Raw genomic sequence first — 25,031 nt, forward strand, 5'->3', positions numbered from 1 at the left:
GCGCATTTAATTTTGCAACACCTTTAATACAAAACTTCGAAAAATGAGTATCTAAAGGTTTTCCCAGCCATAATTTTGTGCAGTCTCATTTTTGAAGTATTAGGGGAATTACAAAAAAAAAGAGGCTGGGATGCCACCCACACTAATAACTTCCCATCCCATCTGTCTATTTGTCTTGCTTAAAAGTCAATGTCTACCAAATTTTCGTACTATTTTTTGTAGATTTAATTTTTATGAAAAAACGGACTGTTGGATTTTTATATAGAAAATTACTGAATATTAAAAACAATATTTTCTGTGAAATAAAATAAGTTTGAAGCCAATATTTTTAATTTTTAAAAAGCTATTTGACTCGAAAATAAATTTTTACCAAGTTTTAATATTGTTTTTTTTTAGAATTTTATTTTTTGTAAAAAAACTGTCAATTTGATTTTTTTTCAAAATTTTATTGAATGTCAACAACAATATTTTTTGAAAGATAAAAATAAATTAAAGACAATATCTCAAAGTTGTGAAAAGATATTTGAGTCGAAAATCAATTTTTATAAACATGCATTATTTTTATTTTTTGTCAGAAAACTGTCAATTTAAATTTTTCCAAAAATTTTAGTAAATTTTGACAACAATTTTGTTCAAAGAAAAAATTAGCTTAAAGCCAATATCTCAAAGTTTTGAAAGGATATTTGAGTCGAAAATCAATATTTTCCAACTTTATTTTAAGTTGTTAGTTTTTTGTAAGAAAATTGTCGTTTCGATTTTGCTCAAAATCTTACCAAATGTTAACGTCATTTTCCTATTTTTGGAAATGAAATCATTTTTATTCGTAAAATTTTGGAAGTGACACAGTTTTTACAGTTTTTTGATTTATAAAAAAAAAGTTAATCGATTTTTTCTTAAATATATGGGTTACAGTAATACAAAATTAATTCAAGTCTCTAGCGTTATTCGTTCGTGAAATATTTAGGGTTAACTAAAATGTTTACTTTTTTTTTTAAACTGCTATGCGGTACGAATATTACTCCTATAGCGCATACGAAGCCATTTACGGCTCTTTACATTATCCTTTTTTAACCAATTTTTTCCGGGAAATTATTAAAATGCCTAATTCCTGTTTTTTTTGGTATATCTGACAATCAATTAAGAATAATTTTACCTACCTGCTTTCATATATTATATAGGCTTAAATTTTACCTTTAAAGTCAGTTATTGTGGTTAAATAAAAGGAAGTTTTAAATTGTTAACGTTTTTGAATATTATTAACATTTGTCTAAAGAAAAGTTGAAGGGCTTTCAATCTAAATTTTTTTTTTTAGCTTTACTTGTTTTTCACTTTTACCTATAATAATTGATAATTAAAGTAAAATAAATGTATTTAATTGTTTTTAAACTTAAGAAACTCGTCGTTTTTGCGGAAGATCCGATTTTGGGAATCCCATTCCTGGAGATGGAGCACAGGGTGATGATAAATTTGCAGGTGACTTGGATATTTAAGTAAAGACGTAGATCGGAGATGCAATTCGAAAACATTCATATAGAAAGTGACATATTCCTGCGTACGTCAAGGAAAACTTCATACTTTCGAGATCGGCTGAGCTACCAGAATTAATTAAATCCCTGAATACCCTATCGGGGTATATTTTTAAATGCATGTCCTGTTGCGGACTTCCCTCTTAAAGACATTACTGAAATAAAACTGTAGGACAATCGATCATTTTCAAAGCAATGACGTGCAATAGATTTGAGAAATAATAAAAGCTTCATCCATTTCGACGACAGTGATAATTTCATTCACTTGGGCCAGAAAGGACACGACGAATTGTTCAAGATAAGGCCACTTTTGGAGAAAAAACGGTTGCTATTGATCCCAAAAGAAAAGTTTCTCGACGTTGATTAACAAATCATACCAACAAAATGTCGCTATGAACTGAAGCAGTACAATCCATCCAAGCCACATAAATGGGGTAATAACAACCAAGAAGTAGAATTTCTGGATTAAGCTACGATTTCGACTTGTTTGCAGGACACCAGAGGAATACATTTCCTGATGGAACTCCACATCTAATACTTAGTGAAAATGTCGTTACCAGATTAAAATCTACTGTGGCCAAAAAAATGAATCACACATTATTTTTTGCGATCTGGTATGATAGCCTTAATTTACATTAAAAGCCTTAATTTTATTTAAAAAAGGTATTTGAGGACCGTAAGGCTCAACCACCAACCCAACTAGAGAATCCCGAAAAATAAAGTGATGAAGGAGGGATGTGAAAACATGAACAAAGAAGCTGCAACTGAATGGTTACTCTGATGTCACCATATGTGGGAATGAATCCAGCAATAGAGAAACAAGTAAATGGGTGGAGTGGACCTTCTTGATTCGATGCTGGGCTAATAACCAATACACTTACGTTCGAAGAAGTGGTATAAGAGAGTATTTTTACAAATGGCAGATTTATACATAGTGAATGTGTGGATTCTCTATAGCGTCGCTCTTCAACATGAATTTTATCTTCCTTTTATCGATTTTAAACTTTAAATAGCCGAGCATTTATGCAAAGCTGAAAAGGAAGCATTAAAACTCCGTGGACGACCCCAAAGTGTATCTGTATTACATGCAGAAATAACATCAAAAAGAAAGCGTTCTGAAAGGCATCAAGATTATCGTCTACTCTCAATTCGTTATGATAATGTGGGTCATTTCCCAAAAATCAGACAAATTTGGCAAAACGATTGCTATTACCTTTCTTTAAAGCACATTTAAGTTACAATAAAAAAAGTAATCGTTTTTCTAAATTTTATAGATCTTTAATTTACAAGTATTAGCTTTTTTTTACTCAATAAATTTGTATTATTTTTATATTGAAATCCTTTAATTTTTATTTGTGTTCTTATAAACATTTTCTTTGAGGAAATTCTAAGGTTTTAAAATCTTTATGCATTGAAAGCCAAAATTGGCTTCTCTCCCCTAAAACTTTAAAAAAATTAACTTTTTTAATTTTTTTTACTAATAATCTAATAAAGCCTATTCAATTTTTTTTCTATGTTTTAAATAATTCATGCGTTCTCTTAGACCTCTAAACAATTGGTTCGAACAGCGTTCCCTGTCCCTAGCACCAAATTAGGGAATAATCGGTCAGTTTAAGCCTTTGCTCTTGTACCAGTGGCAGCAAGTCAGAAGATAATCGTTGCTTTGTTTCGCGGTGAAAAGCTATGTCCGTGACTTCCTTAGAAGAAAATTACAACGAATGAAACGGTTCCTAGCAGCAAACTAGAGAATAAACAAGTGGGCTACAGCCAGTCAGTTATGCACTTAGAAGAAGTTGATGGCGGAATGAAGGGGGGTGAAGAAGAAGGTGTTGGTGTTCAAAAATTACAAGACAGTCCTGTACTCGAGGTATTACTAATTGTGCTCCAGAATTATTTTTTTTAATGCACACAGGATTGGCACTCAAAATGGGTAAATGCAAAAGTTGATTTTGTGTTGAAATTTAACCTCGCTACATGAGGAGGAAGACTCTCTAAATTGCGCCGACCACAGAGGCATCACTCTGCTAAACATTGCTTATAAGATCCTTTTTAATGTATTATGTGAACGTCTGAAGCCGTCGGTCGTCAAAAACCAGATAGGTCCTCATCAGTGTGACTTCAGACTAGGAAAGACCATAATCGACCAAATATTCACTCTACGGCAGATCTTGGAAAACACCCATGATCGATACCCATAATATCTTTAACGATTTTAGAGCCACGTATGACAGCATCTGTATGGATGAGCTCTACAGAGCAATGTCTAGTTTTGGCATCCCTGTCAAACTTATTTTAACTTCGAGGTAGTTAAGTACTTTGTCTACCTAGGCACTACTTGTCTACTCTTGCAAATCGCTGCTACTTTGGACTTAAAATGCAATTGAGTAGTAAAGTTCTCCCCGAGCATCTAAAGTCACCATCTATAAGACACTCATCATCCCGGTTCTCATTTATGGCGCTGAGGCCTGGACCCTGTCAAAGAAAGATGAGAGCGTCTTAGGATGCTTCGAGAGAAAAATTCTTCGGGTGATTTTTGGTCCCGTACACATAGACGGAGAATGGAGGAGAAGAAATAACGACGACTTGCACGGGCTGTACAGCGACACTAATCTAGTTAACAGAATTAAAGTCCAACGACTTAGATGGCTAGGTCATGTAGAGCGAATGCACTCCAGCCCGGAATATTTTTGAAAATCCCTTCAGAATGTCTTCTAAAGTCTTTATCTCTGATTTATCCCCGTAACATTAAGGACAAATGAAGGTATTAGAAGAGTGCAAATGCACATCGGCTTAAAAACTATTTATTTAAATCCTTTGACCGTTAAAAATTTGAGAAAAGGAAGCATTTTCAATTTGATCAAATTTGAACCATTACAATAACTTGAAATAGAGAGTTGAAAATAACCCAGAATCTGTTCCATGAAATAAGACTCCTGTGCTAAGACACACTTCTTAATCGAAATATCAGAAAATCAATTCAGACATCAAAATTGTAATAAAAAATATTTTTATTTTTAAAATGTAGACATTTTCTATAACGATAGTTACAAGACTGTCTTAAGGTTTCTTCAATGTTGCTAAGGACTAATGACTTTCAATGGCCCCTTAGTAACAAAAATTATAATGTAGAATATTAGATTGCCTTAACTCTTAACTCCGCCACACACCTTTCACATCACTATTATTTTCATTCGTTTCGCTTAATGTCTTACCTACCTTACCTACTCCCATTTGGCTTGACACGTTTTCTGTTTAAGCCTTTTTAACTATTTACCATCATAGAGCCGAGAAAGATTCCTTAAATTTCCTCCCTGCACTATAAAAGGAAACCAAAAAACCACTACCGGTGCGGTGTCTGCAATTGACCCACATTTCCTCGAACGTCCTAGTAGTCGTCGTTGTCGTGTCGGTTGGTCGTCCTCCGTACTCATTCCCATTTATTTTATTATTACTAACCCCCCCTCAAAGGGGTCATCTCTCACAATCATTATTGTGAATATTATATAAGGGTATATTGTGTTACTTGAAACTCTATTCTTAGACCTACTTCGGTCGTGGCGTGGCTTGGTTTGGTTTTGTTAGGTTTGGACGTTTCCAAAACAATTTATTCACTGTCATAGTTTTTAACACCAAGAAAATGAGAAAAACCCATCATCATCATCAGGTAGGACGCCGTCAAAGGAGAGGTTGCGGAAAAATAAGGAAATACACAACAATTTTAAAAATATCAAACGTAATGGCCAACTTAAATTGTATAAGCCTTGGCATTCTGAACACTTTTGCTTACGATGCACTCTCTTTAAGGACATACAACGTACAATACAATAAAGGACGAAAAAAGGAACAACGCTGTTGATTGACATTCAAAACAAGCAATGGCGTTAATAATGTTATTTTCTTTTCCATTTTTTATAAGTATTGGTCTATACATTATATGGCTAAGTGGTGCAGTATAAGGCACTGTCTTCTTCTATAAGGTGTTTCAAGGCATCAAACGCTAGCCCTTCAAATGTAGCTTTCTTTGTGCACTTTGGTTTCTTCGGTATAAAATTAGAAAGTTGAACTTTACCGCGATAAATGCGTTTTTTCTCTTCCTTCTTCTTTCTCTCTCTTAAACTTTCTTTTCTTTTTGTTTGCAGTCATAAAGTCCTTGTCTTATGAAATAAAATTAATTTGTTTTATTTTTCATCCTTTTTATTTTTGCCATCGAGGTATTATGCTATTAAATTGTTCAACCTTTTGAAGCATAAAACACAAACTCCAACATTTCAACACCCAAAAGTTATGGCAAAATGCTGAAAGGAAAATTTCAAGTGAGTGGAAAACAAATTGGCGGATTTTCTTGTCAAACACCTCGAGGAATAAAATAAAATAAAAAATTAAATAAATAAAATAAAAGTAAGAAAATACACTAAGGCCGCGAATGCGGTTTTGGGGTAGGTTGAGTGCTTCTGGGTTCCTAAGGGTAGTAGGTAATATAACGTTGGCTAAGAGCTGATGGGTCTCTAGGTACTCTCTCTATTCACTCAACAAAACTGCAAGTCCAAAGACGAAACAAGGTTTTCTGTTTTTCCTTTCTTTTTATTCAATGTGGAATGAGGACAATAGGTTTTCCGCCGCAATGACGGAAAAAGAACTTTTACAAGAACAAGAAAATTCCCTGGGAACGTTTACGTTCAATATTTTACTTTTGCAATAAGTGTCCAATTTAATTGTAGGCAATTATGTATACCTATATATTTGTACATGTTTATATATGTTTTTCTTTTTATAAGTATAGGGACTTCCGTTTGGCTGTGGTTAGGCAGGCATATGTATGATGGTTGTACAATTGCGCATTGGTATGTGAACCTTCAAAGGATGGTATCCTTTAAGTAGTTATATTTTAAAGTTCCTTCCGGATTTTAATAAAGTTGATGTTATTTTATTTTACATGAATGCAGACTTTAAAGTTTTGGATAGGTCACAAAAACGAAAAGTAAGGACAAGACAAGACATGACAAGGCGAACATTTTGTTAAAGGATTTTGGAACTGGAATTTTATATTTAATAAAATGATAAATCTATAGGAAATGCTTGTCATCTATTTTAGAATATTTTTGGGAAAAGGTCATTCAAAAGGCCAGAGACGGATTTGAACAGAGTAGAGTAGTATTCGTTTGGTCAATTCCGTCTTGTACGAGTAAATGTTATAAATTTGAATATTCAAATTTCACTGCAGCTTTTTTACCATATTATACAAAAAAGGACAAATTATTTCAATAAAACCGGAATCATGTGCAATGTACATTTACAAGGACTTTCAGTTGGATATTGCCAAAAAAGATTACCATTGTATTCTAGACTTCATTTTTAGTCGAAAAACGTTCTTTCTTTAAATAAAAAGCTTTTTTTTTCATGTCTCAAACTAATGGCCTTAACTTTAACAAGTTCCAATAAAACTTTTCTGATTTTTGATTGTTTTTGTAAGAATATTTTTTGAGAGATATTCAATACTGTTTAAAATAATTATAATATAAAAATATTGTTTTTAGAACATATAACACTTGTCGACAAGGTTTTTTCTCTGGCAATGAAAGTAAACTTTTCTGATGGGTTTTTATAGCCTCAATTCAAATCAAACTCTAAATTCAATCCATTAAGACAGGTTTTTAAAATATTCTGTTTAACAATAAGGAAACATAAATATAAGTCTTTTTGATTCAGGATATAATTCTTTTTGATAAAAGTCGTGATGGTCTTACAGATCTTTAATCCCTATTTCATATTCAATACATATTTTAAATATTGACAACATCTTTGAAACTTTTTCGAAAGACCTTCATAAGTTGCTAGATTTAACCTGGCTTCAAAAAATTGTATTCTAAAACGGTTTTTCACTGAAAAACGCAAAACAGTTTGGGCATAAGTTTTGTTTTTATAACACTTCCTTCGTCTTAACAAGCGTTCTTACGTCCGTACGTCCCCACGTTCACGACGTTTTTTTCGTCGTCCATAGCTCAAGAAACAGAAGAGATATCGATTTCAAATAAATTTTGTTATACAGATAATAAGGCAGAAAGATGCAGAAAGGGCTCTCAAGAAAATTGCGTGGGTATTTTTTTACCAAAGCAGTTTGGAAAAAAGTTGACAATTTCGGTTAACCCTAAATATCTTACGAACCAAAAACGCTCGAGACTTGAATTAAATTTTATATAATATATTGTAACGTGATATCGAAGAAGTATATTTTTTGAAAAAAAAAAACTCAAAAAAAAAATTTGTCACCTCCAAAATTTTACGACTAAAATATAATTTCATCTCCAAAACAAGTTTAAGCAACGAAAAATAATGTTTTTGAAATCTGATAAAATTTTGAAAAAATCGAATTGACAGTTTTTTTTACAAAAAATGAAAACCAAACAAAATTAATAAAATTTGGTATAAATTGACTTTCGACTCAAATATCTTTTCAAAAATTTAAATTATGGGCTTCGAAGTAATTTTCTCTTATAAGAAATATTGTTTTCAACATTCGGAAAAATTTTGAGAAAAATCGAATTGATAGTTTTTTTTTTTATAAAAATAAAAATCTAAAAAAAACATTACTCAAACTTTGTAAAAATTGAATATCGATTCAAATATCTTTTCAAAACTTGAAATTTAGGCTTCAATTTTATTTTATCTTATAAGAAATATAGTTTTCAACATTTTAAAATATTTTGAGAAAAATCAAATTTACAGTTTTTTTTACAGAAAATAAAAACCTAAAAAAAATTAATAAAAGTTGGGAAAAATTGATTTACGACTAAAATATCTTTTAAAAACTTTGAAATATTGGCTTCAAACTTATTTTATCTTATAAGAAATATTGCTATAAAATTTTGAAAAAAATCGAATCGACAGTTTTTGTACAAAAAATTAAAATCCTAAAAAAATGTTTGCAAAACTTGGTAAAAATTTAATTTCGACTCAAATAGCTTTTCGAAAATTAAAAATATTGGCTTTAAACTTATTTTATTTCACAGAAAATATTGTTTTCGATATTTAGTAATTTTTTTATAAAAATCCAACAGTCCGTTTTTCATAAAAAATAAAATTTACAAAAAATAGTACCCAAATTTGGTAAAAATTGATACGAGTACATATATAGACAAACTTTTAAGCAAGACAAATCGACAGACGGGAGGGGAAGTTATCAGTGTGGGTCGCATCCCAGCCTCTTTTTTTTTAATTCAAGTTTTGGCACAAACGAAAAGTTGCCTTTATATATCATGATGTCAGGTAAACATTTTTTTTGAAAGAAATGGCGATCTTGTACTGCCCCAAAGTCATAGAAAACTTCTCCTGAAACCAAAAAAAAAAATAAATGTTCTTCAGAAATATAACCATTTTTTATTACTTTGGTGACATTAAATTTTATGGATGATAAATCGAAAGCATTTTGAGTAACAAACAATAAAATATTAAAAAAAAGTGTTAAAACTAAATTTAAAAAAAAGCAAAATGTCAAAAGTTAAGAAAAAACTAGAAAATTTTGAAATCTTGTTTCGAATGGAAAAATGGCATTTTTTTCGGGATTCAATTCTTGTTCTTATAAACCCATCACACCTCATTGGACTACAGACATCAGCTGAAGCTTCAGTCACATAATTAATGTTTCAATCAATTTGGGATCTTGGATACATTCAATAATATCTTCCAGACAAATGTTTTTTAATATAGGTGGATCACATAAAATATCCACATTCCAGTCGATTATGTCAATGTTATCCTGAGCATTAAATGTAAATTTCGGCAAAAGAAAAGACCGCACAGATGTTGATGATGTTTCAAGGTGCTCTCGCACTTTATTAATTCTTTTCAAAGCTAGAATTTGAATTACTTCCCTTTCGTCAGCAATTATTGATATTAAAATATTGTCTGGGTGTCCGAAATAGCCATTTCTTTGAATAACGGGGTCAACAATCAATTTGGAATTTTCAGGCAGGTACCTTGTCAGGTACCTTGAGGTCTAGTTTTTATCTCAAACCATAATGGCGCATAGACCTGTATTATAAAATTGACCAATAGGTGCAAATTTTCCGATGGTATCACATTTGAATTATATAACCTTAATATTCGATTACCAGTTGTAAGCAACCTTGAGTGAACGACTTTACCGGGATTTCTCTTTCTTAAACCGTCACTACAATTCCCTGAATTGATAGCTTGACAAATTTCAAATAGGTATCGACGGTCAGTGCTGAGATCATGAGTATTTGATAATGCTGGAAGGTTACATTGGATAGCTTGAAATGACACTACCGGCAAATTCTCACAATCCTTCAGGTTATTTCCCAAAGTGCCTGTAAAGCTTCGTGGTCCAGTTTTTGTGCCATCAAGATACTTAAATATGTGTCGATGTATAAGTTCATTTGCATGCAACTGACATATGAACCATTGCAATGGTTATCCGAGCTCTAGTTCCAAACGGCGAATAGCACCCCCTTTGGATCCCGTGTTTATAACTGTAACTTCACTTCCAATAACAACAAGTTTGGATTTATCAATCCCCTTTTCATCAAAGAACTCTTTCAATTTTGAACTAATGGTTTCAGCTTTTTTGAGAAAACAAAGACTTGAATGTGAATAGAGCACAAACACAGCCATATTGAGGGTCAACTAACACCTTTTCTCCCCCCTCTCTTTCTCTTAGCAGACGCCTATGCGTTAGTCTGTTGATTTTTAAATACAGTTTTATATTTAACTTGTAAAATATATAATCAATTTTCTAAACGATTTTATATACATATTTCTTTTCTCTAGATTTTCCATATTTCGAAAATCTTTAAGGTCCTTGGGGCAGTATTTAGAATTGAAATTTTTTTTAAATATTTTGCATTCTTATTGAGAGGCTATTATGACACCTTTTATATATAGTTGGAACCCCATAGTATTGTAATTATTTAAATAAAACCCGATGTAAATCAGTTTGAAAAGCATTTAAATAGAAATCCAATATATTTTGAAAGTTCAAAAATGTTTTGAATAAATAATTCACAAGAAAATAAGATTTCCAATGAAGAAAATATAATTTTAATAAATATGATTTAAACTCATGAAAATGAAAATAAATATAAACCAGCATAAGTGTTCATATATGCGTTTCTGCCCGATGTAATGGTTGGGCTCATCAGAAGATGGACATTATACCTTGTCTTGTCACATATTTTTATGAATAAATCGAGATTCCATATAATATGAGCTACCTAGAGCTACTGTGAATTATATAGTTGCTACAAGTCTTGAAAAAAGATAAACTGTAGCTATTTCTATTGCCTTGCTATGGGACTTTCGAAGAAGAAATATTTGACTGTTAACAGTGGAATTAAATCATCATGATTTTAGATCATATTTATTAAAATAGACGGTGTTTAAGAAAAAACAATTCGACTGTTAACAGTCAAATATTTCTTCTTCAATTTAAGTTTTTCAATTAGTTGTCCTCTGCTAGTTTTTGAACATGAATAGTTTAGAACGTCAATTTCGAAATTTTAAAGCTATTTCAACTATTTTGTTTAAATTTTAAGCTTTATAGGCATCAAGACTCGGAACAACTTTTAAGTTTCACATGTGTGAACAACAAATGAGGATTTTGGAAAATAGGTCTACAATTTTTCATTTTTATTTTTTTTATAAATCAAATTCTGATTGAATTTTTCTAAAAGAACGTTAACAACACGTTTAAGAGTGAAATAATATTAATCAATAGCTTCATTTATTTTTGAAAACTCGAACACCGGTTTTTAGGTGCATTGAAATTTGCTTTGCATTTAAAAACTGGATTTAAAGAAACTTTGAACACGCGAAATCTCATACCTAACACAAATTCTATAGTGAGCATAAGCATGGAGAGTTCCAGGGGCGCAAGATGCTCACATAATGGTCACGCTGAAAATAAGCAAACCAATTAATTTTATTTCACTTTAAAAATTGGCTTTATTTTGATTTCTGAAAGTGAAATAAGGCCAAGCATATTTCTTGCCCTTTCTTGACGTTTCGAGTTTTTGGGGGATCTGAAATTTGTTTTCTATTAATGTTTGCATTTGGGCGATAAAATTTAAAACTCAAAAAGTCGTAGCATCCAAAATAAGTCAACATTTTGTGAGAATGAGCAAAATGTTGAAAAGCATGACACCTTTTGGACCGTATGTCATTTAGTTCTTTGGTCGTTGTGATACTTTGATATTGATTTGAGCAATATGAAATTGGTATTAGGTCCTGTGGCATTTTTTCTTTAAAACATTTTTGAGCAATATGACATACTTAATTTTTTGTAATTATTTTTTTTTTTAATTTTCAATATTTTGACACCCAAAAAGCTTTAAAACCTAAGAGTTTGGTAATATCAACGAAATCCTACGACAGTCAAAATGAATACAATTGTTTTAGACACCTTGACATTTTTAATTAGGCCAATCAAATTTTTGTCAAGTTATTCGAGTTGAAAATCAGTTTTGACCAAATTTTTGTAGTATTTTTTAAGGCTTTAATTTTTTGTAGAAACAACGTAACATCAATTTTTCTTTTAAAAGTAATTTCTGCATATTTGTTGTTGTTTTCTGTAAAAGAAAATTTAATAATGATTCCAGCGATATGGACTTCGAAAAAAGCTTACTAATCGTACCTACAAACGCAAACGCAGGCATCTCTCTAAAAATCCTTGCCTTAGATTCTAAGGACCTGCAATAACTTTCTATAGGAAGTTAGGAAAATGGGCTCTAAGTGGTACCATATAGTAAACCCACTCTCAACTAAATAAAAATTAAATTTGAATTTTCCTTGCCATAATTTTGTTTTATTTTATGAAAACTATCAAAATCGTTTTAGTGATCACAAAAAAAATTTAAAAAGAGGCTGGGATGCAACCCACACTGATAACTTCCCATCCCGTCTGTCGATTTGTCTTGCTCAAAAGTTTGTAGGTTTTCATGTTGGGTTAAAAAAGTTGTCAGTTGAATTATTCTTAAATTTTTTTAAATTACCAATAACATATTTCACATCAACTAATAGTTTAAATAAAAATCCAGTTTTGTTAATAGATTTTAAGTCGAAAACAAATGTTTACCTATTTAAGTAGCTATTCTTAAATTTTTACAAATTGGATGAATGAAATTAATTTGAGCGATACAAGAACCAAACATCAAGTTTTACAAATTAGCGTAATTTTTTTAGTAGATTTTATTTTTTTATGAAAAAACAGATTTTTATAAAAAATAAACTACTGAATATCGAACACAATATTTTCTTTGAAATAAAAAGAGTTTGAAGAGAATATTTTTAATTTTTAAAAGCTTTTTGAGTCGTAAGTAAATTTTTTGTAAAAAAAACTGTCAATTCGAATTTTTTTAAAATTTTACCAAATGCTGAAAACAATATTTCTTATAAGATAAAATTAGTTTGCAAAAATATTTAAAATTTTTAAAGAGATATTCGAGTCGAAAATCAATGTTCACCAACTTTTATACATTTTTTTTTAGGTTTTTATTTTTTTGTAAGAAAACTGTCAATTAGATTTTTCTCAAAATTTGTCCTAATGTTGAAAACAATATTTCTTATAGGAAAAAATTAGTAAGAACCTATTATCTCAAAGTTTTGAAAAGATATTTGAGTCGAAAATAATTTTGTACCAACTTTTGTTAAATTTTTTTCGGTTTTGAATTTTTTTTTGAAAAAAAGCTGTAGATTCGATTTTTTCAAAATTTTACTGAATGTTGACAACAGTTTTTTTTTGAAATATAAAAGTAAATTAAAGCAAATATCTTAAAGTTTTGAAAAGATATTTGAGTCCAAAATCAATTTTTACCAACTTTGAGTTACGTTTTTTTTAGATTTTTATTTTTTTGAACAAAAACTGTCAATTCGATTTTTCTCAAAATTTTATCAGATGTCAAAAACATTATTCTTCGTTGCACGAAATTGTTCTGGAGATGAAATTATATTTAAGTCGTACAATTTTGGAGGTGACAATTTTTTTTTTGTCAGTTTTTTTGATTTATACAAAAAACCGTTAATTTGATTTTTTTAAAAAATATACTTCTTTGATATCAAGTTACAATATATTATATAAAATTTAATTCAAGTTTCTAGCGTTTTTGGTTCGTAAGATATTTAGGGTTAACCAATATTTTCACCTTTTTTTCAAACTGCTATGGTAAAAAAACCATCCACGCAATTTTCTTGAGAGCCCTTTCTGCATCTTTTTGGCTTTTTATCTGTATAACAAAATTCATTTGAAATCGATATCTTTTCTGGCTCTTGAGCTATGGACGACAAAAAAAACGTCGCGTACGAACGTATGTTTTCTAAAAATCTTTTATTTCGAGAAATGTCAAAATTTTCAATTTGACAAATCGGACCCATTAAAATAACTTCCTATATGAAGTTAACAAATTTGAATTTCTGGAAACAACTACTTACATTTCTTTCTTTTTACGACATAATTTAGACCTATCAATAAAGTATCTTAACTTAACTTAACTTTTCTCTAAAGAGATTCACGATTTTGAAAAGATTACTCCTTTTTCTTTAGACCCTCAACGTTGAATCATTTCTTTTTATATATATTCGTATCTTCGGTTCTTTAATGCCTCGAATATGCACTGAACTTCAAGTGAGAACGTCTTATTATCGCTTATCATAATCAATGGTTATTGTAGAAGGAAACATTTAAAAGTATTTTATAATTAAAATTTTAATCAATGAATTAATATTTTTAACTTATTAAAAGTCTAAATTAACGATTAAAGTTGATAAGACCTGTTAAATCAAAGCACTTAAAAATTATGTTACATTTTTAGACTTTTTTTATGATTAGTAACAATATTATGTAGTTCTATTGAAATCATCCTTTTTTTAAGGAACAGAGTTGCCACCTTGTTAAATAATGTGGCGAAGTTGATAATCTTAGTGTCTCAAAAATCCAAAGTAGGAAAAATCCCAAGTTTCTCAAGAACCCAAAGAATGAAAAATATCAAAATTCCAAAACCTGAAATCTTAAAAAGAAACTTTTTGTCTTGGTTTAATAGAAAACTGACCCACCCTGTCATCACATAGATAAAAACCTTAAAATTAAATTTCTTACCCAAGAAAAGTTTAAGCGTTACCAAATAATTGTTGTATTAAGTTGACTTTTGGACTCTTTGAGGTCATTCTGTTATCCTTTCTATTCAATTGCTCAAGAGTCAAACAAATTTTGTACAAAAAGTCAAAAGATGTCTTACTTTTATAAATAAACAAAAGAGAAATCTAATTAATTTAATAAATAATACAATTTCCTTTTTATCTCTTTAATTGCAGCCAACAATTTTCTTGTGTTCGCAGCTTAAAACAAAAAATTCAAAACACACAAAATTAAAAAAAAATTAAAAAACTATCTTTACCATAACACAAAACAAAAAGACATCATCTTGCCTTCAAATTGCTTCCCAACAACCATCCAACAATTTTAATGAATCCATCTGTGATGGCTATTCTCTGACACAAAGTGGAGCCACCACAACCGATTTTCCTTCGCATTAGAATAGCAATCAAAATGAGCGGCGGCGGCGGCAGCGGTGTCAACGTCGATCCAATGAAAACTCCAAGACTCTGTATCAGTGGAAGTGGTGGCGGAGGCGGAGGATCTGGTGGTGGGGTTATAGATCCTGCCGAGAATAATGACAACAATCTGGTGGTGGCTGTGACTGATTCAACTAAGAAGACAACAAACAACACTACTGGACGCAAAGAAGTTGTACGCTTCGATACGACAAAGGATGCGCTCTATGATGAGGACGATGACGAGATGAGGGATAAAATACGAGAAGAAATTAGAAGGTAAGTCAAAGAGAGAGAGAGATAAAGATAGAGCTTGTTTTAAATAGAATTATTAATTTTTGGTCTATAGTTAAAGGACATTCTTTTGTTATATTTGTCCTTTTTTCCGAACTGTGCAGACAGTCATAGATTAAATTTGTACGATTTTCTAAGTTCTTGAAGTCAAGTCAGATGATTTAGTTAAATGCGCTTTGAAGAAGGAAGGTGAATTTAATTAAAGGCAATCTTGGAAGGATTTTAGTGCTTAAACGATTAAAGGATCAAAATTTTATATTCGTAGAATGATCTTGAAAAGTTTCCACCTCGTGCTTAGTTACGAGGCCATTGCATATAGTTTTTTGGAAATTATTTAAGATTAAAATTTACTATTCAGAATCTAGCAGACAATTTTGAAATTAAAATATCTAAAAATCAAAAACTTGTAAGCAAAGTTTGGACGTTCGCGTTTTTTCTTTTGACGCAATTCCGGAAGTTGATAGATATTAGGTCCTTAATTTATAATGTAAAAAGTAGCTAAGCACTTACTCTAGATGTTTTGTATTTTTTAAAAGCTTATGAACATTATAATGACAGAGAAAAACAGAGTGAGGCAAAGCATTCTGCATGTACGGCTAAAGAACCATCTCTATACTTCACAGTTCAGCTTTAATTTATGAGCTTTGATACCTGCATCAAGGACAATAGAAGTAACATACATATAAAAATAACAAAGATATACAATAAATAGGATTAACTACGAGAAATTGAGAATGCGCACTGCTCTATTAAGGCCGGAAAAGATCTTACCGCTGCATTTGATGCTTTAGGCAAGGCGATGCACTGTCATGGAACTTCTTCAACATATTTCTGGAAACAATTGTGCAAAAATCAACCGTCAACACTAAAGGCACAATCTTCCAAAGGTCTATCCAATTTCTCGAATACGCAGATGATATTGACATAATTAGAAGATCAAAGCGTGATGCCAGTTTAGCATTTTTGAGCATTCCGACAAAAGCCGAGAAGATGGGTTTAGTGGTCAATGAGGGCTAGACCAAGTATATGTTGTCATTCAAAAAGAAAACTGAACGACTACGTCTTAGACAAAACGTCACCATAAACAGCTATAACTTTGAGGGAGTTAAGTGCTTTGTCTACCTACACACTCCTTAAAATTCAGACAAGGACACCAGCGCCGAAATTTAACGTAGAATAATTCTTCCAAATCGCTGCTTCTTTGTACTTAGAAGGCAATTGAGTAGTCAAGTACTCTCTCAGCATCTAAAATGATCATCTATAAGACGCTCATCATCCCGGTTCTCATTTATAGCGCTAAAGCCTGCACCCTGGAAGGAGGAGAACGTCTTAGGATGCTTTGAGAGCAAAATTCTTCGGGTGAAGGCTGTGCAGCAACACTGACCTTGTTTAAAGAATAAAAGTCCAACGACTTAGATGGCTCATGGTCATGTAGAATGTACATCAACGCTTCAGCTAGCTACGGTACAGAGAGAAAGGGAGAGGACCTCAACCAACTTGGCGTGTGAAAGTGGAGCTAGGGACCAAGCTAGCTGGAGATGCATGTTGGTAAAAGTCTAGATCCTTAACAGATTGTAGCGCGACCTTAACTAAGTAAGTGTGTAGGCAATTGCGAGAGATTTCCAAATGTATTGGTCTAAAAAAATTTCAAAGATGCGGAGGATCTAAGCCGTTCTTGTGGGTTTAAATTATTGACTTGAAGACAAAATATAATAATAAGCATTCGACACAAGAAACTGAAGAAAAGAAGCTTTTGGTAATACCTCATCCTTAAAATATCTCTTAAAGACGGCTTCATAAAAAAAATACCTCTTACAATAAGAACAACCTATAAACGTAATAAAAAAGGACTTTTTACATCTACCCTTTTTTCCTATGATAAAGTTTGATTTTTTGACATCATCATCATCTTCAGTGATGAAAGAAGAAAATTATTTGTCGTCGTTTTTGTTGTTGTTTTCGAAGAGGGTTAAAATGTTTATGTTGAACAACCTTCGGCTATTTTGCTGGTAAACCTTTTCTGATTTTTCTTTTTTTCCTACCGAAATCATGAAATTTGTTTGTATTCTTGAATCCTTCAACGAAGACTGTTCCCTTCGTCCATTTCTCGAAGCCCGTCATCAGTTACCTATACCCATTAAACCCCAAACAATCTCATGACTTCAATGGGTTATTATTGTTATTATTACCATCATCATATCATCCCTCAGACCCAGAGTCAAAGTCTATAGGTACATCTCCTTTTATAACAAACAAGGGATAGTTTGAAGAAAAAGAAGAAGATGAAGAAAAACAAAAGCAACAAGAAAAATATTCAAGGACTTTTTAACTCTGTGCTGCAAAGTGTTTGGCATAAAAATACCTACCTATCAAGGATCGTATACAAAAAGGTTACCATAGGATAACAATTTATATAAATTCTAATACCTAACTACTTTTTTCTTTCTTTTTGCATTCTTAAGGTTGCAGGATTTTTTTCTCTCTTTCTCTTTCGCCATTAAATTCATAAGAGATATATAATTTGAACTTGAAGAGGGAAAGAGGAAGAGATAGAGAGCTCTTGTGTAGTACTTCGGATAGTTTTTATATACCCATTTGCTAAAAGGCTGCGGGAAGATTGTTTTCCTTTGAAAAGGATATGAATTTAAATATTGTATTTTTAAGAAATAGCTAAATCTTCTTTGTATATTTATTTTAAAAACACAAATTGCCTTTTATGGTAGGTCATAACCTGTTGACGGTTAAGTTTTTATTTATTTTGTGAACTAAGTTCAAAATGCAGATAGTAGTGGAACAATAAACTATCAATGTCAGAGAAATGGAATACAATGGTAAATGTCATTTTAGTATAATATTTTATCAATAGATAAATTCGAAAAACTAATTGCAAAGCAGTGCAAGGCTATCCATTTTGTGGTTTCAAAAGTCAACGTAAATAAAACAAGTAAAATGGTTTTTTCATAATTTTTTTTTATGACAAAGCTTGAAAGTTAACATAATGTGTGAAACACTACATCATTTAAACCACGCTTATTGTTGCAAGTATTGCTTCTTTTAAGGTAATTTACGACTTTTTTTTGACACATATTGGGCAGTACCTACCTTAGCCATTACTTGAAGAATGTTGTTCTTCAAGTGCTCAAAAGTTTAAGGCTTATATAGCCCCAAAAATAAAAGTCCAGCGGTGTCAAATCGTACGTTCTTGGTGGCCAGTTTATTTCGTCCCGAGGAGAAATTACGCGGCTAGGAAATGTCTATTGTAATTAATTCATATTCGCTCGAGTTGTGTGGCATGGGGCAGCGTCTTATTGAATCCACATATTTTCCAAGTCGTATTCTTCAATAGAGACAGAAAAAAGTCTATTATAATATGACCATAACGCTCCTATTTGACGATGACAATTTCGAAGAACCTCCGGACCGATTAGCACACCAAGCAGTAACTTTTTGTGGATGTAATTTTATATATTTAATTACTTAAAGATTCTCAGAAGCCCAAATACTACAATTTTGTCTATTTAAATACCGACCCAGTGAGAAATGTGCTTTGTTGCTAAGGAAAATTTTGTTCGAAAAATCGGCGTCCACCGCCTGTTCTTCAAGCACCCATTCGACGTATCTACGACCGACGTTGTAACATGGATGAATGTGTAGAAAGAAATTAAAAATACTCCATAATAAGCCGTAAGACAATCCTAATTCCTGAGAACGACGAGGCATCGTCACATTCAGGTTTTTGTTAACACTTTCACTTACAGCAGTGATATATTCAAATTCAGGCGAAAAGATGATGCATAGGCATTACAATATCGGTAATCAATCCAGTTTCTTCAAATTTCTTCATAATTTTGCAAATTGCTGGCGTAATTGGACGGGTATCAATTTATACCCTTAAATTAGATCCAGTATGTTTTACAGATTGTAGTCCGATCAGGATGAGCTACAAATTTCGTGCATTGTCTCAGGAAACCCAAATACCTTGCATCACTGATGTTTTTCAAGAATTTGAGGAGCGGAAAATACCTTCGAGATTCCATCGTTCGCGATCCCGTTTAGGGGAACAGTGGAGAAGATTTGTTTCGTCCCTCTGAAGACGGGAAATGTGTTTGGTGATATACTTTTACTTTAGCTAAATCTATTCTCAAAAATAAATTCATGGTACTGTTTCTCAAAGTATTTCCAAAAGTCCTCCAAATTTCTAGCTTTCAATCTGGTATGTCCCCTTAAAAAGGTTAAGACATTATTATTATTATTGTACATTTTAATTTGAGACATAATCAAAAAATATGGCAAGTATTGTGACCTCGTAAAATATTTCAAACTCGAGATTTTAATCAAACATGACTTTAAGATGATAGATGAGCTAAAAAAAGTGGGTCCCCCAATTCAGTCCTTCTGTTTGTCTGTCTTCGCTCTACACCCAAAGTCATTGGGTCGATTATGTTCAAATTTGGACGTTAATGTCTTAGGCAGATTCACGTTAGGCTTCTTTTAATTTAAAAACAAATATTTTTGCTAATGAACCAATTCAATATCTCAAAAACCAGTCATTATTAAAAACAATGAATTATTAAATGTATAATTGTAAGCTCTGCAAAACTGCATACTTGACTTATTTAAACTAAAATAACAAAATTTACATTTACAAAAAATTAATCCGTCTGTTGATTTGTCTTGCTTAAAAGTTTTTAGGTTTTCATTATTTTCATTGAATTATTCTTTAAAATTTAAAAACTACAATATTTTGCACAAAATGGAATAGTTTTGTTTCAAAATCTAGTTATGTTAACGAAATTTTTAGTCGAAAACAATTTTTTATCAATTTTAGTAGCATTTCATGAAAGCTTTTATTTCTTGTATAAACAAATACAAATTGGATGAATGAAATTAATCATCAATTTTTATCAAATTTGCGTACTATTTTTTGAATATTTTATTTTTTTATGAAAAAACGGGCTGTTGGAGTCTTACAACAAAAATTGCAGAATGTCGAAACCAATATTTTTTTGTGAGATAAAATAAGTTTGAAGCCAATATTTTTAATTTTTGAAAAGATATTTGAATCGAAAATCAACTTTAGTTAGTTTTTCTTCAGGTTTTATTTTTTGAAAAAAAAACTGTCAATTAGATTTTTCTCAAAATTGTATCAAATTTCAAAAACATTGTTCTTCGTTGCACAAAACTGTTTTGGAAATGAAATCATATTTTAGTCGTAAAATTTTGGAGGTGAAAATTTTTTTTCAAAAATATACTTCTTTGATATCACGTTTCAATATATTATATAAAATTTAATTCAAGTCTCTATCGGTTTTGGTTCGTAAGACATTTAGGGTTAACCAAAATTTGCACCTTTTTTTTAAACTGCTATGGTAAAAAAAAAATTTTCTTGAGAGCCCTTTCTGCATCTTTCTGCCTTATTATCTGTTGAACGAAATTTATTTTAAATCGATATCTCTTCTGGTTCTTGAGCTATGGACGACGAAAAGAAACGTCGCGAACGTACGGACGTACATACACACGCACGCACAGACATCTTTCTTAAAATCTTTTATTTCGACTCTAGGAACCTTGAAACCTCAAAACCTCAAAATTTTCAATTTGACAAATCGGACCCATTACAATAACTTCCTGTGGGAAGTTAAAAAACTCAAAAATTTGCAAGTTGTATTTTTTTAGTTACTTATTTACATCCTTAAGGTGACGCTACAGTCCGGGCGGACCTGGGCCTCAACCAACAAGCGTCTCCAGCCAGCTCGGTCCCTAGCTAGCTGTCTCCAGTTTCGCACGCCAAGTTGGTTGAGGTCCTCCCCCACCTGGGTGCGCCACCTGAGTCGCGGTACGGAGCATGCAGCAACTCATCTGCAAAATATGGTCGGAAGAAAGCATGCCCGATGAGTGGAATCTCAGCATAGTGTACCGATACATAAGAAAGGAGACCCTCTTAACTGCGCCAACTACAGAGGCATCAGTCTCCTTAACATTGCGTATAAGATCCTCTCTGCCGTATTATGTGAACGTCTGAAGCCATTCGTCAACAACCTGATTGGTCCTTATCAGTGTGGCTTCAGACCAGGAAAGTCCACTATCGACCAAATATTCACACTACGGCAGATTTTGGAAAAAACTCAGGAGCTTTAAATCGATACCCACCTTCCGTTATTGATTTTAAAGCCACGTATGACAGCATCTATAGGAAAGAGCTCTACCGAGCAATGTCTAGTTTTGGCATCCCTGTCAAACTTATCCGTTTGTGCAGAATGACGATGGAGAATGCACGCTGCTCTATCAAGGTCGGAAAAGATCTTACCGATTCACTGTCATGCGACTTCTTCAACATCGTTCTGGAAAGAATTGTGCAAAACTCAACCGTCAACACTAAAGGCACAATCTTCCAAAGGTCCATCCAATAACTCGGATACGCAGATGATATTGACATAATTGGAAAATCAAAGCGTGATGTCAGTGGAGCGTTTTTGAGCATTGCGACGGAAGCGAAGAAGATGGGTTTAGTGGTCAATGAAGGCAAGACCAAGTATATGCTGTCATCAAAAAAGGACACTGAACGACGACCTCTTGGACAAAACGTCACCATGGACAGCTATAACATTGAGGTAGTCAAGTACTTTATCTACCTAGGCACCGCTATTAACACAGGCAACGACATCGGCGCTGAAATCAAACGAAGAAAAACTCTTGCAAATTGCTGCTTCTTTGGACTTAGAAGGCAATTGAGAAGTAAAGTATTCTCTCGAGCATGTAAAATCACCATCTATAAGACACTCATCATCCCGGTTCTCAATTATGGCGTTGAGGGGTTAACCCTGTCCCTGAGAGCGTCTTAGGATGCTTCGAGAGAAAAATTCTTCGGGTGATTTTTGGTCCCGTACGCATAGATGGAGGATGGAGAAGAAGATATAACGACGAACTGTACGGGCTGTACAGTGACACTGTTTTTAGTTAAAAGAAGCTAAAAAATGTGCAATAATTAAATGTACTCTTAAGGTGTTTTCTGCCCAAACATTTTTAAATTAAGACGTTTTATTTCCATTTTTGGTAGTACTTGACTTTATATAAAAAATCTTACAAAATATGAATTTTTCATTTCTTTACAAGAAAAGCTGCAGATTTTTTCGAAATTTTTTCGTTAAATATAAATAAATAACATGAATAATTTTTAGATTCATATTAATTTATTATAAAGTCGCAATGAGTAATAGAAGGTGTTATAGAACTTATGGTTCAAATTTGTCACCTTTTTTTACCTGCAACATGTAGTAACAATGTATTAGGACAAATTTTGCATTTGTACTCGAGATCTTAGTCAAACATGACATTACGATGGTAGAGAAATTAAAACAAGTAAGGACCGTGCGGTCCGTCTCTCTGTCTGTCTGTCTTCGCTACTATATTGCTCCGTTTCAGTTCAGTTAAAAAAAACTGCTGAAGATAAAAAGTAAAAATCAAGAGTTTTTTGAATAATTAAATGGTATTTACATATTTAAAATAAACACATTTTAAAGGTTACTTTAAAATATTAATTAAATTTGTTATTTTAGTCTTTGTACGCAGGATCAAGTTTGCGAACTAGTTGTGCACTTTATTTTTCTCAAAACCACTTGGTGTATGTTTCTTATAATTTTTTTTAATCCCTTATTTTATCCATTCCCAACTTTTCTTTTTAAAAACTCGAATTAGTTTTGTTAACCTTTTCAAATTTTTAATAGAAGAACTTTTTTCCTAAAACTAATTCTCTTTATTTCCATACTTTTAACAAAAATTACTTTAAAAGTTTTGTACCTTTATAATGTTTCTTTTTCTGGCTCTGTCAATTAATTTTTGTTTGAAAAGTTTATCCTGAAATTAGCAATTATCAAGTAATTCTCTTCCAACTTTTAGAGGGTATAATCTGATTCTACTTCATTATACTCTACAAATAGATCAAATCTAAGTTGCATGCCTAATTTTAAGAATTACATTTCCAAACGTAAAGGAAACATTTTGAATCTTAAATTCCATTTTTAAAATAAAGCAAAATTGTATACTAGAAAATAAGAACTGGGATGCTAATAACTTCTCATTGGGCCCTAAAAAATTTCAAAATAATTTAATTTCTTGGAGGCCATGTTTTGTCATGTTTTCCTATTCGGTACGACTTTAATTTCTGAAAAAAACATTAATGGTTAGATTTTTTAATAAATTTACTAAAAATATACTCAAAGTCAATATCTTTCTTCGTTCTCAAGTCATTAAAATTGGAAAATAATTTTTAACACTTTTTAAAGTTCTATTGACTTTGGAACGTCTAGAATTGAAAAAATATTCAATTTAAAAAGGAGGTTTGAAAACAAATTATTTTAAATGGGAAGTTAAAAAAAAAAGAAAAACAATATTAAAAATAAATTTTTCTAAGACTATAGAATCCTTATTCAGTCTTTTACAACATTACTTAAAATTTGAGCTTCCAAGACTTTTTTGTATCGTCCGTTTTCCTCTACCACTCACTTTTAGATAACACAGGAAATTGAAAATACAATTATCTCAAAAAACATCAATCATTCAATACTAACCTTCAATATTGTATCTACCTCTAAATTTTTTGGAATTTTTAAAAATATTAAAAGCCTTTAAAATTTCAATTTGCAAAAAACTATTTATTTTTAAGCATTTCGAACAATATCAACAAAAATATCTATGTACTTAATTATTCTCTTTTTTTATTGTTATTTAAGTTTTGAAATTAATTTTTGTTTGTTTAAAAATTTTAGAACAAGACAATAATTTAGTTGATTTGTTTGAAGGAAAACTTGTTATCAAATATATAAATCTAACGTATTATTAATTAGGCGGCCTTACTTCAAAAAAACCATTTATTGTCACAAAAATAAACAAAATAATAAACAATTAACCCCAAAGTAAAGTCGTTTAGATTAAAATAAAGTAAACACAGACGTCAGACAATTTAAATCTCTACTTTAATATCTTCTACCTTTAAAACACTTATACTAACCTCCAATAAGTATCTTTTTACTTAGGTGAGTTCTGGAATTGATGTTCCCAAATTGTCACTTTCACAAATTGTTATCAAATTGCACCTATCGCTCTCTTACGTCACTCAAACAGCACTCATTGCACTTTCTAACTCAATAAAACTATCTATCAAAAGATATGACTTCAGTAATAATTAATTATTTCACGCGTTAACAATAAAAACAACTTATGTCAGATTTAGTTTCGGTGATCATGAATATCACATCGACTTCTTGTTCTTACTTTGTTTTTGGTAATTTATTTTTATTTTTATAACCACTGCGACGGATGAGACGATCGCATACCGCACCGGCTATCTTTTATACTATCTCGTTTTTACTCAGGTTTAAAACTCAGCATGGGACGGACGGTTTGTCGTGGTGTGAAAACCGCACCGGTTCGATCAGAGTGACAGGCAACTCTAATATAAAATAAAAATAAAATTCATTTAACAAAAATAAACTAAAACAAAATCATGTGCGCTTTAAGAGAAGAAATATAAATATCATCTCTTAACTCTCCCTTATCCTCTCTTTTACTGGATTTTAAGAGAATTTATTATTATTTTTATCATCATCGTGATCGTAATCAACATGTGGTGGCGTTGATCATTTTTAGTATTTT

General features: G+C 31.5%; 2 protein-coding genes across 18 annotated transcripts in view; one reads left to right on the plus strand and one right to left on the minus strand.

Moving 5' to 3' along the window:
* LOC129952319 (folate-like transporter 2) overlaps positions 1 to 24,842 on the minus strand; it is a 194,372-nt gene extending 169,530 nt beyond the window's left edge. Inside the window, exon 1 of the mRNA XM_056064855.1 lies at positions 24,388 to 24,842. The gene's annotated coding sequence lies outside the window, so the exon portion shown is untranslated. The remainder of the gene's footprint in view (positions 1 to 24,387) is intronic.
* LOC129952313 (potassium voltage-gated channel subfamily KQT member 5) overlaps positions 14,883 to 25,031 on the plus strand; it is a 498,379-nt gene continuing 488,230 nt past the window's right edge. For 7 of the 17 annotated variants that reach the window (XM_056064829.1, XM_056064839.1, XM_056064834.1 and 4 more), the window contains exon 1: positions 14,884 to 15,365. In XM_056064829.1, coding sequence (XP_055920804.1) covers positions 15,082 to 15,365 — 284 coding nt within the window. In that variant the 5' untranslated portion in view covers positions 14,884 to 15,081. Of the gene's footprint in view, positions 15,366 to 25,031 lie in introns of all 17 variants that reach the window. The other 10 variants (XM_056064840.1, XM_056064845.1, XM_056064849.1 and 7 more) reach the window with 3 other exon arrangements.

Source organism: Eupeodes corollae, chromosome 3, assembly GCF_945859685.1.
Source record: "Eupeodes corollae chromosome 3, idEupCoro1.1, whole genome shotgun sequence".
In the NCBI taxonomy this organism is placed as follows: Eukaryota; Metazoa; Arthropoda; class Insecta; order Diptera; family Syrphidae; genus Eupeodes; species Eupeodes corollae.